This window comes from Nanorana parkeri, unplaced genomic scaffold, assembly GCF_000935625.1.
Source record: "Nanorana parkeri isolate BGI_ZX_2015 unplaced genomic scaffold, ASM93562v1 scaffold856, whole genome shotgun sequence".
Taxonomy (NCBI): Eukaryota; Metazoa; Chordata; class Amphibia; order Anura; family Dicroglossidae; genus Nanorana; species Nanorana parkeri.
This window is the reverse complement of record NW_017307124.1, coordinates 660,096-676,480: the sequence shown is the minus strand read 5'-3', so window position 1 is coordinate 676,480 and position 16,385 is coordinate 660,096. Positions and strand designations below refer to the sequence as shown.

The 16,385-nt window shown below is 42.2% G+C and overlaps 1 protein-coding gene across 3 annotated transcripts in view; it reads left to right on the top strand.

The window, feature by feature from the left end:
- The window catches only part of USP25 (ubiquitin specific peptidase 25), a 104,897-nt gene that overhangs the window by 69,312 nt on the left and 19,200 nt on the right, over window positions 1-16,385 (top strand). For 2 of the 3 annotated variants that reach the window (XM_018565526.1, XM_018565525.1), the window contains exons 12-18: window positions 1,404-1,499; window positions 2,699-2,860; window positions 4,051-4,253; window positions 5,961-6,031; window positions 6,359-6,587; window positions 7,297-7,497; window positions 9,359-9,498. In XM_018565526.1, coding sequence (XP_018421028.1) covers window positions 1,404-1,499; window positions 2,699-2,860; window positions 4,051-4,253; window positions 5,961-6,031; window positions 6,359-6,587; window positions 7,297-7,497; window positions 9,359-9,498 — 1,102 coding nt within the window. Of the gene's footprint in view, window positions 1-1,403; window positions 1,500-2,698; window positions 2,861-4,050; window positions 4,254-5,960; window positions 6,032-6,358; window positions 6,588-7,296; window positions 7,498-9,358; window positions 9,499-12,362; window positions 12,477-16,385 lie in introns of all 3 variants that reach the window. The other variant, XM_018565524.1, reaches the window with a different exon arrangement.

The following is a 16,385-nucleotide window of genomic DNA, read 5'->3' as shown; positions in this document are numbered from 1 at the left end:
GCACAACAACAGTGCATAGAGAGCTTCATGGAATGGGTTTCCATGGCCCGAGCAGCTGCATCCAAGCCTTACATCACCAAGTGCAATGCAAAGCATTGGATGCAGTGGTGTAAAGCACGCCACCACTGGACTCTAGAGAAGTGGAGACGTGTTCTCTGGAGTGACGAATCACGCTTCTCTGTCTGGCAATCCGATGGATGTGTCTGGGTTTGGTGTTTGCAAGGAGAACGGTACTTGCCTGACTGCATTGTGCCAAGTGTACAGTTTGGTGGAGGGGGGATTATGGTGTGGGGTTGTTTTTCCCAGGGGTTGGGATTGGCCCCTTAGTTCCAGTGTAGGGAACTCATAAGGCATCAGCATACCAAGACATTTTGGACAATTTCATGCTCCCAACTTTGTGGGAACAGTTTGGGGATGTCCCCTTCCTCTTCCAACATGACTGTGCACCAGTGCACAAAGCAAGGTCCATAAAGACATGGATGAGCGAATTTGGGGTGGAGAATCGTGACTGGCCTGCACAGAGTCCTGACCTCAACATGATGGAACACCTTTGGGATGAATTAGAGCGGAGACTGCGAGCCCGGCCTTCTCGTCCAACATCAGTACCTGACCTCACAAATGCACTTCTAGAAAAATGGTCAAACATTCTTGGACACACTCCTAAACCTTGTGGACACCTTCACAGAAGAGTTGAAGCTGTTATAGCGGCAATGGGTGGGCCAACTCAATATTGAACCCTACGGACTAAGACTGGGATGCCATTAAAGTTCATGTGTGTGCAAAGGCAGGCGCCCCAATACTTTTGGCAATATAGTGTTTATGCTTCAACTGGGCCATTCCGTGGTGTTGTGTTGTATGGAGGATATCATGGCTTTAACATGGTTGAAGATGGTAGATATGTGTCTTTAACAAAATATTGTCACTATGTATCTATCAAAAAATATTCTAGCAAAGCCATGGTTTGGGAGATCCTGGCTCTTGGCCATTGTGATCTAGGACAGTCAGACTTAATTCATGTCCCTGTAGTCTTATTTTTGTGTTCTGTTCAGGAAGTTGAGGTGAGATAATATGTGTTCTCAACAAATTACCAACTAATGTAGCCTTATCTGGTAGTGGGGCGAAAATGCAGTGTTACTTGGTCTTCAGGGCCAGAGATTCAATGTTCTAGACCAGACATGGTGATCTTGCAGGGCTGGACAAATCTAAGAAGCCAGGTAGCCAAAATGGCAGCCAATGTTCAGCTGTTCCTTTTCTGTTATTGTCTATGATATTGCATAGTCATTTCTTTACAAATGCTTGCTTGGAATTGCTGCCCATCTAAACTGGGGATTTGTTGATTTTTCAATTTGGTCTCCACCTTTCACCATTTCTACATTGTGAAATTGTATTTTTTTTATTTTTAGGTATATAGACAAAAACAGGGAGATTACCAGGCTCAAACGAGACGAGATCAAAAGACTCAAAGAGCACCTAACAGTTTTACAGCAGCGGCTAGAAAGGTACAGTACATTTCTCTTGAATCCAATGGTATCTGGTCATGTAACATTAAAAACAAAATGTAAAATATTTGCACACATGACTTACATTTATAGTACCGTGTTTTTACATGTTCTTTCTTAAGCGCATATCTGAAAGAAACATTGATTAGACAAAACATTATCTTTACTATTGTATCAACATTGTAAGCTCTCATGAGCAGGGCCCTCCTATCCCTCTTGTTTTGAATCGTCTTGAAACTGTAATGTCTCCCTTTTATTTTGTAAGAGTAGCAAGATGTCACCAGCACACCCGAAATATGTGTCCAAACAAATGTCTTTTTAGGGCTTGTTCACACAGAAAGCGTGTGCGTTCCAGAGCGGTAGCTGCTGAAACGCACCGCGATCGCTGAGAAACTTCCCCCCGCGTTTTGGGGCGGGAGGAGGCTTGGCGGTGCATTGAATTCAATGGCACCACTTCCACACGCCCCCCTCCCGCAGTGCAAAAAAAACGCGTGGCAAAACTTTGCCAGCGTTCCGTTCCACTGCAAACTCAAAAAATAGGGCAAAGGGGAAGTTTCTCAGCGATCGCGTCGCGTTCCAGCAGCTACCGCTCTTTAACGCACACGCTTTCGGTGTGAACAAGGCCTTATTGATGTCACACTGAGCCTGATGGAGACCCTGCATGGCCTCGAAGCGGCGCTATCTTTGTGACAATATGCGTCAACGTCAATAAAAAGATGTTTGTTTGGACACATATTTGCACTGTGCTGGTGAGATCTTGCTACTCTTTGAATCTTCAGCTGCGCCATCAGCAGTCACTTCAGCACCCATTTTGAAGGGGTTTTCCAGCAAGCAGTGCGGTGGGATATCACTTTGGATCTTTATTTTGTAAGGCACTGCACACAATGTTGGTGCTATATAAATCCTGTATTTAATAATAGTAATCATTCTGTAATCATTTGGTTTGCTTTCTTATATTCTTATCAAATTTTCTGTAGAGGCTTTTGCGCTCGATTGCGCTTAAAAAAACGGGCGTTCCCCCTTACAGTTACTCACCTAAATTGGCTGCATGAGCCTGAATGATATTCTTATCGTTTCTGTAATTCATGTAAAAGGTCATCCAGGTGTGGGTTTTGGGCCATATGACAGAGCGGCACTTTTTTTTTTAAGGACACTGTTGAATAACTTTTTCTTTATGTTCATGTATTTTAATTTTTCAGGTATTTAAGTTATGGTTCTGGCCCCAAACGGTTCCCTCTGGCTGATGTGTTACAATATGCTCTGGAGTTTGCATCCAGCAAACCTGTCTGCACTTCCCCTGTGGAGGATATCGATACCAGTGCTCCACCTAGTGGTTCCTTGATCACACAACCCATGCAAAGGTAAGATCAGCACTCAAGGTTTCCACACTAGAAAAATAAACTTTATATGTATTTCCACTTTTGCAGCCAAAGTAGGTTAACACCTATTTTATATTTCTTACATGTTCCCATTCACATAGAGTAAGTTAAAAAATGAATAAAAAATTTTTTTTTCCTCATATTACTAGTTTTCTCTAAACTGAAATTTAATCTGGAATGCAGGGGGGGCTGGGATATTTATCATACAAGTGCTGCGCAAACTGTTGGCACTTTATAAATCCTGTATTATAATAATAACCCTGTCTGTACAGTGCTGGCAGATCTTATCAGAAGCACACTAGATTTGAACACCGTCTGCCCTAACAAAGGGTTAAAGATCTAGAAGCATTGTATGTTAATGAGGCGAAGCTCTCCTTTTGAAATTGTAAAGAGAAGCTTCAGTCTGCCCAAAGGCCTGCTACAGAGATGCATCTAAAGATTATTTCTAGGTGTGCTGTGTGAATGGGAACACATAGTGGGGTTTTCTCAAATTTGACTGCAAAAGTGGACATGCCCCAGAAGTATAGATCTGTGTACCCGGTCTTATTTGTGAGTTTTAAATAGGCAGTAAAGTTATTTACAAATCTATGTAATCTAGTCATTAATAACCTATGGAGACAGTATAGGGATTTAAGAATATCTGTATAAGATATTGATGATTTTGCACAGACATATTTTTTCTACATGAACTGGAATTCCTGTTAAGTAGTTCCAAAGAATAACATTGCAGACAACCTTTTGCTGAGCTGGGTTTACAAACGGTAGTTTTTCGCATGAACATTCATAAGGCAAATCTCATCGGAGCATTCAATAATGCCAGCAAAGATTTGACGATGTCGTTTGACATATCGTTTGATTTTAACATTCGTTTTTGTACTTTATCGAATGAAAATCCATAGCCACTGTTAGAATTTAGTTTATTGAGAAAAAGTTTCCATCTTGCTTCTTTAATTACATTTTTTTTGCTTGTCATTGCCATCAAAATCAATCGTCAGTTTAATCCCATTAACTAATCGAATTTCCTTTTTGTCAAACAAAATTCTAATCTTTTATATTCAGCTTAAGGCTCCATCAACCTGAAATGACAAGGTAGAACCATAGGCCTTGCATCCTCCAGATTTGTGTATTGCTACATGATAGATGGTCATTAATCGATATTTTCTTAATTCTAGCACAATGGAACATCAGGGGCCTTCTTCATCCAGCGAGCCTCAGTCCAACCAGCGTTCCGTCATTCACAAACCATTCACCCAGTCCAGAATACCTCCAGATTTACCTATGCACCCAGCACCGCGCCATATTACGGATGAGGAGCTGACAGTATTAGAAGGGTGTTTACACCGCTGGAGGACGGAGGTGGAAACCGATACTAGAGGTGTGTAGTTACAGGGAATTTTTGCTTAAAGCCTGTCTCCCCTGAAGACACAAAACTCCCTTTGCATTGGGGCAGCCCCCCCCCCTCCACTGCAAGTAATGCTTGTTTAGGTCTCCGGTATCCGGAAAAGCAGTTTTACTCACCTGATCCCCGCTCCCTCAGGGAATTATGATTTTCCAGGTTTCTAAGAGGTAATTTGCCTACAACTGTTTCACTGTCCCCATAGCATCGAATCCGATTAATTTATCCTCCCATTGCAGCATATCTGTCTCAGACAACACTTGCCTGATTCATTGAGAAATTACTGTTTTTATGTAAAATTGGTATAAGTTAACGCTGAGGTGCAGCGGGCGTTTAGCTTTCATGAGGTGTTACATATTAGTGAATCATGTGTACGCTCTGCACAACACCATGGGGCAAATGTATACACATCTTTAACCCTTTAACAAGAGTGTGCACTCTGACTCACACATTTATGTTTAAATTGTTGTAGAAAAGTCGATAAAAATATCGTAGCTTCAGGCAGACCACTAAATACACACACAAGATACAGATATGAGAGCTGTTTTACCTGTCAAAGGGTTTGTATTTTTGTCCATACAATCCTGAGACTGACACAGTTCTGCCACACATTACAGCCCTCTCTAGCTGGGCAGGAGACCCAATTATTCTTTGCTGCAGTTAAGTAGCACAGGTCTTGTCTTTAATCCAGCCTGTGACTGGACAGTGCAATACAAGCAGCAGACTAACGAGGTTATCTCTCTGTCCATTTGCTTTCTCTTTCTGTCAGCATGTCTCTTGTTGGCATACCATCAGCGTAGTCAGTGCTGCACTGTACAGTGGATTGCAGGAGGCAGGCACCAAATCATATTCAGGTCATGTAATTGTGAGTCATTGTACAGATGCTCGTCAAATGGCATTCAAACCCTTTGAAAAGGCTAGTTCTGCTGTTACTTCCAATGCATGGCGTTGTTGTAGCTCGGGATGCACTGATACTAGTATCGATGTCGAGTATTTGGGCGAGTACTCGATGCCTAGCCCGATACTTCCGGTATCAGGAAGCCGGGCAGCACGTCCTTACACGCTGCCCGGCTTCCTGACTGACCGGGAAGCCGGCTCCGTGCTCTCTCGTCACGTGTGACGAGAGAGCATGGAGCCGGCTTCCCGACCAATCAGGAAGCCGGGCAGCGTGTAATGACGCGCTGCCTGGCTTCCTGATTGGCCAGAAAGCCAGCTCCATGCTTTCTCGTCACCTAGTGACGAGAAGCATGGAGACGGCTTCCCTGCATATTGGGAAGCCGGGTGGCGAGTCTTTCCATGCTGCCCGGCTAATCAGGAAGCCGGGTGGTGAGTCATTACATGCCGTCTGGCTTCCTGAATGGGACTTCTGGTACTCGGTATTCGGCATCGGCGAGTACCAGAAAAAAAATTATTGGTACTCGATACCGAAATCCCGGTATCGGGGCATCCTTAGTTGTAGCCAATAAATGGTGATTGTCACTTGCACACCTTAATCCTCATGACCAGCCTTTATTTGCCACCATAAGACATTCAAAGCTATTGGTATGCCCCTTTCCTGGGTTCAAGGGTTCTCTGATGGCTCTGAATGTCTTCTTGTGGCAGATGAAGGCTCAGGGTGAGCATGTAGGTGTGCTGGTGTCATGTGTGTTTTATGTGATTGCAATTAAGACACTTTCTTTTTTCCAGACCTACAGGACAGTATCGGAAGAATACACCGGACGATAGAGCTCATGTACTCTGACAAGCTGATGACACAAGTATGTGCGATTCTGTTTATGTACTGAATTATATCCTGCCCAGAGAATAGGAATATGATCATTCTCTAATATAACCTAACAGAGACACTGTGTGGGCATAATAATACAGGACAGCCAAAATCATGAATTGTTTCCTTCCTCTTCTCTATGACAAGAACTTGGAAAATCTCTGTGCAGTAGTGAGTGATGCTCAGAGGCAACTGTTATGAGCCATAGGGTAGCAGACCAGTTTCAACCTGCTAGCTGAATCTGTTGAATTGGAGGGTGAATCCAGCCATCGATGGTCACCCATACATTTACATACATTTTTTTGCACTTTCATTTCAGGTTCCATACAGGTTACACGCAGTGTTGGTCCACGAGGGCCAAGCTAACGCAGGACACTACTGGGCATATATATTTGACCACAATGAGAAGAGGTGGATGAAATACAATGACATCTCTGTCACTAAGTCTTCATGGGAAGAGCTAGAACGGGATTCCTTTGGAGGGTACAGAAATGCCAGCGCCTACTGTTTAATGTATATAAACGAGCATGAACAGCACCTAATACAAGGTAAATAACTCCAGACAAAATTAAAAATTGCTCATTGAAATTAATAAAAGCACCGGAGCTTACCTGCTCAGGACATGTTGTTCTTATCAGTCATTGATGCAGTATACCAGTCTGTAGACCTGGGATCCATTATTCTGGTAACCTTGGAACCTCTTCTGCTTACCTATTTGTAATGTAGAAAACTTGCACTGTGTTTGTTGTCTATCACATATGGGAAGACTAATGTATCCGCATCAGAGATGTCAGTTGAGTTGCCTAATCAGACACCTACAAATCAAAGGGGTGGGTAGAAACATTAAAGTGTGATAGGGTGCTATCGGTCCATACGCACCAAGATGCACACTGATTTCAAAACAGTTGTGTACTTTTGAATCTGATAATGCAAGAAGCAGAGTAAATTCCACAATTCTGGCTTCTGGAAGCAGAACTACCCTTCACACATGTCAGGAGCTCTGTGAAATGTAGGCACAGTGAATTAGAGAGAAGACAAAGTTCATTTCTTCCACTCTCAATTGGTTGCCGATCATTGGTGGGGACCTGAGCTGTCATTAACAGCTTGGTTTGAAAGCTAGCGGCTGTGCAAAGGATCTGCTGCTAGCTCTCTGGCCAAAATATTCAGTTTTTTCCCCATCTCTAGAAAGGGTTATTTATTTTTTACCTTAATGACGCACTTAAGCAATGTTTACACATTATCATTCTGTCTTTCCAGAGGAATATGACAAGGAAACAGGTCAGGTGCTGTCTGGGATGGACACCTTACCTCCCGATTTAAAGGATTTTGTCAAAGAAGACAACAGACGGTTTGAAAAGGAGCTTGAAGAATGGGACAAGGAGCAGCTCAGGAAAGCCGAACAAGAGAAAATGCTGATTTCCCAGAAAACCATAAAGCCGCCTCCAGCTTCCGTGTCTGGTATTGCAGATGTCTTTATTATATATACACACACACACACACACACACACACACACACACACACACACACACATGTTTATATTTGTATTATAGATATGTGTTTGTGTCCGTATGGATGTACATGTATTTGTTCATAACTGATTTCTAGAAAAAGTCCCAGATCTTGCTGAGATGTTCCTACATTTTTGCCATGGAAATGTCCTAAGTTTTTAGGTTTCAGCTTTTCTGAATATTTGATTCATATCTTTCAAGGGTTTATAATAGTGCTGCAGCTAACGATTATTTTCAAAATCGATTAGTTAGCCGATTATTACGTTCGATTAATCGGATGCAAAATAAAATACATTTTAAAAAATGGCTCCAGGGATGGACTACTAGTTTGTATTAAGATTGCAGTCCATCACAGGAGCAAGCTTGGAGCGGTGGAAGTAAAAAAGAAAAGAAAAAAAAGTGTGGTGTGCAATATAGTGCAATGGAAAGTGTAAAATTATACAGCAATGATGAAGAATGGCATCGGTTATAGAGGACTACAAAACCCAGCAATAGTACATTATACAGCACAATGCAGAATACCACCAGCTATAGAGGAATACAACAAATCCCAGCAATGGTACATTATAGCTGGCTGTATTCGGCATTGCACTGTATAATGTACTATTGCTGGGTTTTGTTGTCCACTATAGCTAGTGGTATTCGGCATTGCACCACTGTATAATGTATTATTGCTGGGATTTGTTGTACTCCTCTATAGCTGGTGGTATTCCGCATTGCGCTGTATAATGTATTATTCCTTGATTTGTAGACCTCTATACAGCCCAATGCAGAATACCACCAGCTATATAGAAATACAACAAATCCCAGCAATACATTATACATACAGTGTATAATGTATTGCTGGGATTTGTATTCCTCTATAGCTGATTGTACATTGCTCTGTGTAATATACAGTAAAATGCAATGTACCATCAGCTATAGAGGACTACAAATCCCACTATCCCAGCAATACATTATAGAGCACCATGTGTGGGAAAGTGCAAGCTTACCTCAGCAGTCTTCCAGCAACTTGTTTCTGAGATCGGGCCTGTCTATCGGTGGCGGTCATCCGCCCTCCCACACCTCCTCATTACTTCTTCTCCCTGCGTCCCTGTGCCGATCGTGGATGTGGGCGGGTGGTGAGCGTGAGGCGGGGAGGAGGTGCGGCGTGTGGAGCGCGGATGCGGCCGGGCGGGTCTGGCAGAGGTGAGGAGGAGGTGTGGCGCGTAGCATATGTGGAGCCGTGAACAGGGCCAACCAATCAAAAGCCGATTAATCGATGATTGAAAAAGTTGACAACTTTTTCAATCATCGATTATAATCGATTATGTCTATTAGTTGTTGCAGCCCTAGTTTATAACAGTGTACAGTTGTATTTTTGAAGCCCTTGATATACACAAAGTGGAATAAACTCGGTGTTGACATGTATTAACATGAAATGTCATCCAATGGTATGATGTTGGTATGATCTGGGTAGGTGGTCTGGATATTGGAATGGCAGTGTCTAAAGCCCAAAGTATTTCCACGGTCACCTTGACTAGTGATGAAGATGAACAGACATCTATTTAAAGCACCACACTGTAGTATTCAACTCTGGAAGTTTATTCCAAAGATAAATCTTGAGCTGCTAAGCTCCACTCCTTCATTGTGGCTTCAAAAAACAATATTTTTTTTTCATATAAGTGTTCTTAATTGCACCCAACAATTACTTGTTAATGTTTTGGGGTATTTAAAAAAAAATATATATGATGTGGTGCATTGATGTTTAGTGTTCATCCCTTCTGCCTTCTCTTTTTTTCTTTGATGTTTTTCCTCTCTGTCCACACAGCTCCTGTAAAAGAACCGGAGTACTTGGATCAGCCCACAAGAGCGGAGCTGCCTGAAGAGACCACAGAAGAAACCACGAGTGTCATCAGCCAGGCAGCTACGGAGTCTGAAGACAAAGGTCCAGAGGCAGTCCTGCAAAAGGTTAGAATATCCATCATTTTATGTTGACTTAAACACCATCTTTGCATAGGTAGCTTTAATTGAGGAGTCAGTGGTTGATGTGCCAGTCCGAAGGGTTCATCACAGGCTGCAAAGGCCAGTAGCATCAAATACTAATTTTGCTGTTTTGAGTGGATGTTGCAAATTTGAATTGCATGTTGGCTTTATTTTGTGTCTGCTGCAACAGCAAGACATCCTTAACAGAAATCCCAGTTCCACCCAACTGCTGTCAGCTCACGTATCAGGTGATAGTCTCGTGCTTCTGCCTTATGGATTTTTTTTAGTTGTGACACCATTATGGTCTTGGGAGGGGACTCGTATAGGAATCCAATTATAGTTAAATTAACCTTTTTTGAGTTGGGTTGGTCTTTAAACTGACCAGACCTATTTCAGTATCACTTGACCTGTCTTCAGGTTGTCAAGGCTCTGTTAGGCAGCATGTGTAAAAGGCTTAGCCATTGTATACCTGAGCAGTGCATCTGGATCCCAAGCAATCACTTTCAGCCCACATGCGCGCACACTAACCATCTGGAACCACTGAGGATGGTTGTTTTGTACAGCCCTACATGCGGCAACAAAATAAAGAAACCCAGTCTGGCTTAGCGACAGCTAAAATCAGTCTCATTGGTTAAGTCTGATCATTGTAATAGCTTTAAATGAAAATGTAAACCTCCTTGATGTAAGAAAACTGTTATCTCCATGGCACAACTCGGCTCCTTCCATACCAGAAGAGGGTAACTCATTAGTTTTATATCTGGATGTTAAAAATAGTTTTGCTTTCAAAACATGATTTTTGTTTAGCTGAAAGATGATTAGAGAATCGAGCACGGTTTTTGGCTCCAACCTCATTTAAAATTCAGTCATTTCATCTAGAGAAATCGTGTTTGTAGGCAGGGGCGTCCCGAGGCAGGGTGTCACCCGGAGCAGAGACCAGGTGACACCCTGCAGTGACATCATCGCGCATGTGCGGTCATCTTATTGACTCCTGCCGGCGGCCATCTTGGTGATGGATGCCGGCAGAGAGAGGAGGGGATGTTCACCCGGCGGGATGAGGTATGCCCTTTGTGACGCCACTGTTTGTAGGGATAGCTTCGTATACCAATGAACTAAAAACAGCATTTCAAACAACATATTTATGTGTGTGAATTGATTTTACATTTTTTGCAGCCACTTTATGTGGCTCAGGAAGCATTTGCTATGTAAATAGCCTAACCTCCTATATTTTCCATAATGTGTGGAAGAGTAAAAAGTCGCCCATTGTCATTGACCGTCTATGAGCATATGACAGCTGATGCGTTCCTTGGAAAGAGTCATAGGAAACACCAATCACTAATATCTGACTAATATTCTCTTATTATCTGCTAGTGTTAGGTGAATTATTCTGGGCAATACTGCTCACTGAATTTCCTGACTGTTGGTATATCAGTTTTAAAAGTTTATTAAGTGCTAACTCAAATATCGTGCACTCCGGATTAGTTATGTTTAGACTTTCAAAGGGGCTCTTTGGAAATCAAAAGTATTCCTTTAGAGAGTATGGGAAACATATGTACACTTCAGGGAGAAGCTGAGATAAAAATAAGTGTTTTCGTGGGGATACTTGGCACCCCCATGAGGTTAGTTCACTGCTCTGTGCTGCAGTTGTGCTCACAGCTATGTGATGCGTTTTTTTGTATTGGCTCATCTTTACCTGGATAAACCCTATTTTGAATGTTCTTCTGTGACTTAGCCAAATGAATGAATGAATGAACAAAGAAGTCCATATAAACTGCATGGAATTGTTCTTAAATGCATTCAGCATTGTGCCTCAAAAATGTATGTAACTGCATAATATGAAGACAGCCCTTTTACTACATAACATAATAAAACTGTTCTATCCTACAATTATATCCATATCTTATTATAAATAATAATAAACCAAAAATTATAGCATCACCTACCTTTTCAGATAACACACCTGTGCATTTTTTTATTAAGTTAAATTTACAAAGCTTTAACACAAGAAAAAGTATCTTTATTTTAGCCGTGTAACTATAATTTTTAAACCTTATTGGTCTCAGCAGAAAATTGTAATTTTGTATGAAAATAAGTCCTTATCCTGGTGTACTACCTTTTGTGATTTGACCCTTTTGTCTTTATATATCACAGGCCACTAGGGATGCACCAATACCGGCCTTTCGGTATTCAGTACTAGTACCAATATCTTTGTTTTCTCTACTCACCGATACCGGAAGGCCCATTAAGGAAGCTGGGCGGGGGGTAATGACTATCTCCCCATCCCGGCTTCCTGATTAGCCAGAAAGCAGGCTCCATGCTGGCTTCCTGGCTGGTCAGGAAGCCGGGGGGCGAGTCATTCCCCGCCGTCCGAAGTTCCGGTATCGGGATAACTATCGGGAGCATTTGGGCGAGTACGAATACTTGCCCAAATACTTGGTATCGCCACCAGCACCGATATCGATACTAGTATCGGTGCATCCCTACAGGCCACAATGTGAAGTTACACTGTCCTTCTCTTCTCCTCGCTGCTGTTCCATGCCAGTCATTGGGTCAGAAAATCCCTTACTAAAGTCACAACGCCTTGAAGCTCAGTGAGCAGAGATCAGAGGAGATTGGCAAGGGAACTTTACAACTACAGCTTCAGAGGGAAGAACAGTGCTATGAGTTACTCCAGCTACACCCGGTTTGTGTAGGTTCTCGTAATGCACCATACAGAGAAAATAAAAATGATAGTATTAGAATAATAATAATACAAAATCTGTACGGTTGTTATTTTTTTACACTGTGGGAAGGTGCACTGCTCTCCAATGGTCATCTAGCTAATGTATTCCCATCATCTCTTTTTCCTGCAGCCCACTGATAACACCACAGTGCCAGCAGCTCCCAGCCAGCGTGTTGTGGAGGTGGCGATCCCCCACGTAGGGACTTTTGTTATAGAGTCAGAGGAGGGGGGTTATGACGATGAGGTACCATTTTGATTTTTTACCATTCTGGCTGCTGAGCATCCCTCCCTTGTGCCATCTATTCCTCCCCCCGGAGCTTTTTGTTTTGCTGCCTGACTGTTCCACTGTGGCATGCCAATGAAACTTAATAAAACACCTTCACTTTACTCCAACCATCCAAGAAAGTTGTATGCATGCTTCATAGGAGATGGCTGATTCTGCTTGGGAAGATGATGCCTAACACTTGGCTTAACCCTTTTTTTTCTCTTGGTGAAAATATTAGAAAAGGAAGATCTTCACTACCTTTAGACGATAGCCAATCAGTGAGTCTGCTTGCTGTTTTTATTTTGCCTTTACAGTTGCTTTAGTGATGTTTCTATCTTTTTCACACACTTCACTGTTGTAACGCGTTTCCATATCTAAAATCCATGGGGGGTTAACGTCTGGGGGGGGGGGGTCATTTAAAGCCAATTCCACCTAAAATGACTATTGTTTTTGGGTGGTCGGTAGCAAGATGAATTGCCTTTTAGTTTTTCTATGGGAGACTTAACTGGTAAAATATAGCTCACCAGTATTCACAGTTGTGCCCAGCTGCTTCGTCCATCTGGCTTTCAGATCCTGATGATGTCAAACTTTCCAATGTTGGGCTATCTGAAGGATTCGTCACAATGTAGAATTAACAATTGTGTTATCCAGCTTAAGGGAGTAATAGCTTAAAGGATCATTAAAGCCTCCAGTTTTTCTTGTATATATCTACTGCTAGCTAAGTTAAAGGGGTTTAAACTTGGCTGTGTCCGCCACGCGCTCCTGCCAGAGGTTCTGAAGAATTTCGGAGGGCCGCAAAGGATCATGGGGCGGGCGTATGCGCAGTAGAGATGTTCGGCCGGGAGACGAGGAGAGGCACACGGTAAGTCAATGGAGGCAGCGTGCATGCGCACAGACTCCGTGAGACAGGAGTCAGCGCTGGAGGGACTCCTGAAAACTACAGGAAAGAAGAAGATGATCAGATGAAGAGGCATCATTTAAGGTAAGTCCTTACACCAACATGGGGGGGGGGGACATTTTAGACTTTAATTTCACTCTAACTATGACCATGTGAGAGAGGTGGAGAGACAGATTACCGCAAGCTAAACTTACTAATGGATGGTACTTTGGTTTTTGCCTCATCAAAATTGGCATGGATGTTTGGTGAAATGTAGTATCGGTGACAAAACTTTCAGCACACAAAAATAATAGCATTGGCATGAACACAATGGTGCCAGTATGTATGTGATGCTAATATTGTGTTATGAGCAGTATGCCACACACCAGTTAGATTGTCCATGGAAGTAATCTGGTAAATGTCTTTTGTGCATGCACCTGTCTAATGGATCATCTTTGCCGATCTAAGGAAGATCTATCTGATGCTTTGCTCATGTTGTTTAAAGCAACAGATTCCATTTAATGGCATTCACCAGCAGCTTATACTTGCCTTTACTCCCTTGCTGCTCCACAGGCAACGTTGTGTAAACTGCACGTAAAGCTGAGAGCTCACTTCTTGCCCCATGGGGCAGTGCTGTGTACCTGTGTGGCTATATGCCGAGCATCAGCGCTGTCACGTATTTCCCCATAAGTAGAAGCAATAGGTACACTTTTTGGGGGGGGGGGCCTTGGAGGCCAGACAAAGCCGAGGGAGAGCAAAACGATGTGAAGTATGTACTGATGGTAGGGTAAAGTATGTAGTGTAACTTTTAACCTAATTCCTAAATGTAACCTTTTAAGAAAAGTTGACAAATTTTTTGGAATCCAGGAGCCAGCAGGATTTATTTTCCCCCCAACTCCATTGACAACAACTAGAGTAAGCCTCAAAAGTAAGGAGCATTTGCTACCTGCCCCCTGGGACTTGTCTGGTGGACAGAGATTCCTTTTATGACCAGCCAGATCACAGCCAGATCAGTGTTTCTGGCAATCATCCTTCTAGTTTTTTTAGGCTAACTAATATATATATATATATATAAAGACCATGATGGCAATAACAGCCAGCATCATAACACTGTTTCATGGTGTTAAGTGTGCTGGCTTAGTGGTGATGGTATCAAACGTACAATGGATGGGGGACTGTCATACTCTAAGCAGCAAAGGTGTCGGTAGATATTAAAAATCAATGTTATAAAGTTGTCCAGAATATTCCATCCACACCTAGCTGTGTATAGTTTTTCTTTTTAATACGTTATTTTAAATGGCAATAGTACATGTAGCAGACAGAAAAAGGATATTAGTTGTGTTTTTCTTGCAAGAGGATACAGCTGTGTTTTTATGTACAATTTCACAGTTATTATGAAAATCATTTGCATGAATTTTTACACAGACGTATGATTTGGGTCTGAAGGAGCTCTTTAGGTGTTCTCACAGGCTACAGCTTGCACTACATGCAGCTTAAAGTCAATTTTCACCTTTGCGAAAGATGTTTTGCATTTATTGTGGCAATGAAGAGGTGCAGTGATGATGTATACATGTGCACATTTTCATGACTCGCATTGCAAACTTTCTTCATATTTTTTAATAAAGGGTTTTTTAGGCCGGAAGCCTAAAAATGAATGAAATTCAGTCGGACACCAGGGTGTCAGACTGTAATCAGCTGCCCCCTTTTCTGTCACCCATTGTAAATGATCAGTAAACAGCTCTGCCTTTACACACAATACACTGTCCAGGAGGGGTGGGGAATATTTTCACAGAGGCAGAAATTTCCATGCAGATACGAAGAGGAAAGCTAACAACAAATGTAAGTTTCTGTCTTCATATACATCAACTGCATATGCTTGCTTCATGTATACTTTGGTGTACATTTGCTGGCATATGTTTAAAAAAAAAATACCTCTGCAAAGGTGAAAATGGGCTTTAAGGCATTAATATATTTGTAGATAAAAAACCATTGGGAACAGTATTGTATTTGGAGTGTCATTTTGTGGCATTGCCTCTTATAATGTGATATTTCAGGACACACGTTTCACACCCCTAAACCTAACAATCTTAGCCCAACTCTTTAACCTAATCTTGATCTACAGCTTAATCAATTCCTAAAGCTAACCTTTGACCTTAAACCAACCCCTTAACCAAAATGCTTGTTTAGAGCATCTGTTTGGCCCTTCTCCCTCATCTGCAAATAGCCATCAAAGTTGCAGACCCCAAATTAGCTTGGTACTTGTTAGTACCTGAGCACTGCTGCATACCTGATTGGATACCAGTCCTCCCAGTCTGAGCTTTGTGGTGCTGCTGTGAAAATGAAAGCAGTTTTTTTTTTTTTCTTCTCCTTGGTTATGTTTTCCTTCATTGTGTGTAAGTGAGCCTGATTGTCATGTGAGATTAGTTCCAGGTTCGGTATAGTGGCGCAGACTGTGATTTTACAGGGGAGGGCACAAAATAAGATGAGCTGTATGAAGAATGTATTTGACATTCGTATCCCAGTGGATGTGTATGTTGGAAAGAAAAAGATAAGTGGGGGGTGTTCCTGGGGAACCTTCTCATGGGGGTACGTTTTGGGTTTGTGTACAAGTGAATGGAAGAATCTTAAGATGTACATAAATGTAAAAAAAATCTCTAAATGGCTTACCCTCTTTCATATATGTTAAGGAACGCTGTGTTTGTAGTGCAGGCTTTTTCTTGTTCTTTTTTTCACTGGGGGGTCCCACCGGCAAGGCACTATAGGGGTGACTACCCTCCCTTACTGTGTGTCTATTCCGGAGCAGTGTTCTCACCGTAGAAGCATGCTCCCACTGGGACTACACAATGTGTAGTATTTCGTCTGCATATTGGCCAAACTGGAATTCAGCCATGCACAACTTTTTTCTTTTTTTTTTTTAACAACTTTACTGACAAAAACAATATTTCCCCCCATATCTACCTCACACGCAATGGTGAACCCACTCCTGTGTTTCATCCTCCTTTTTCAGTTAT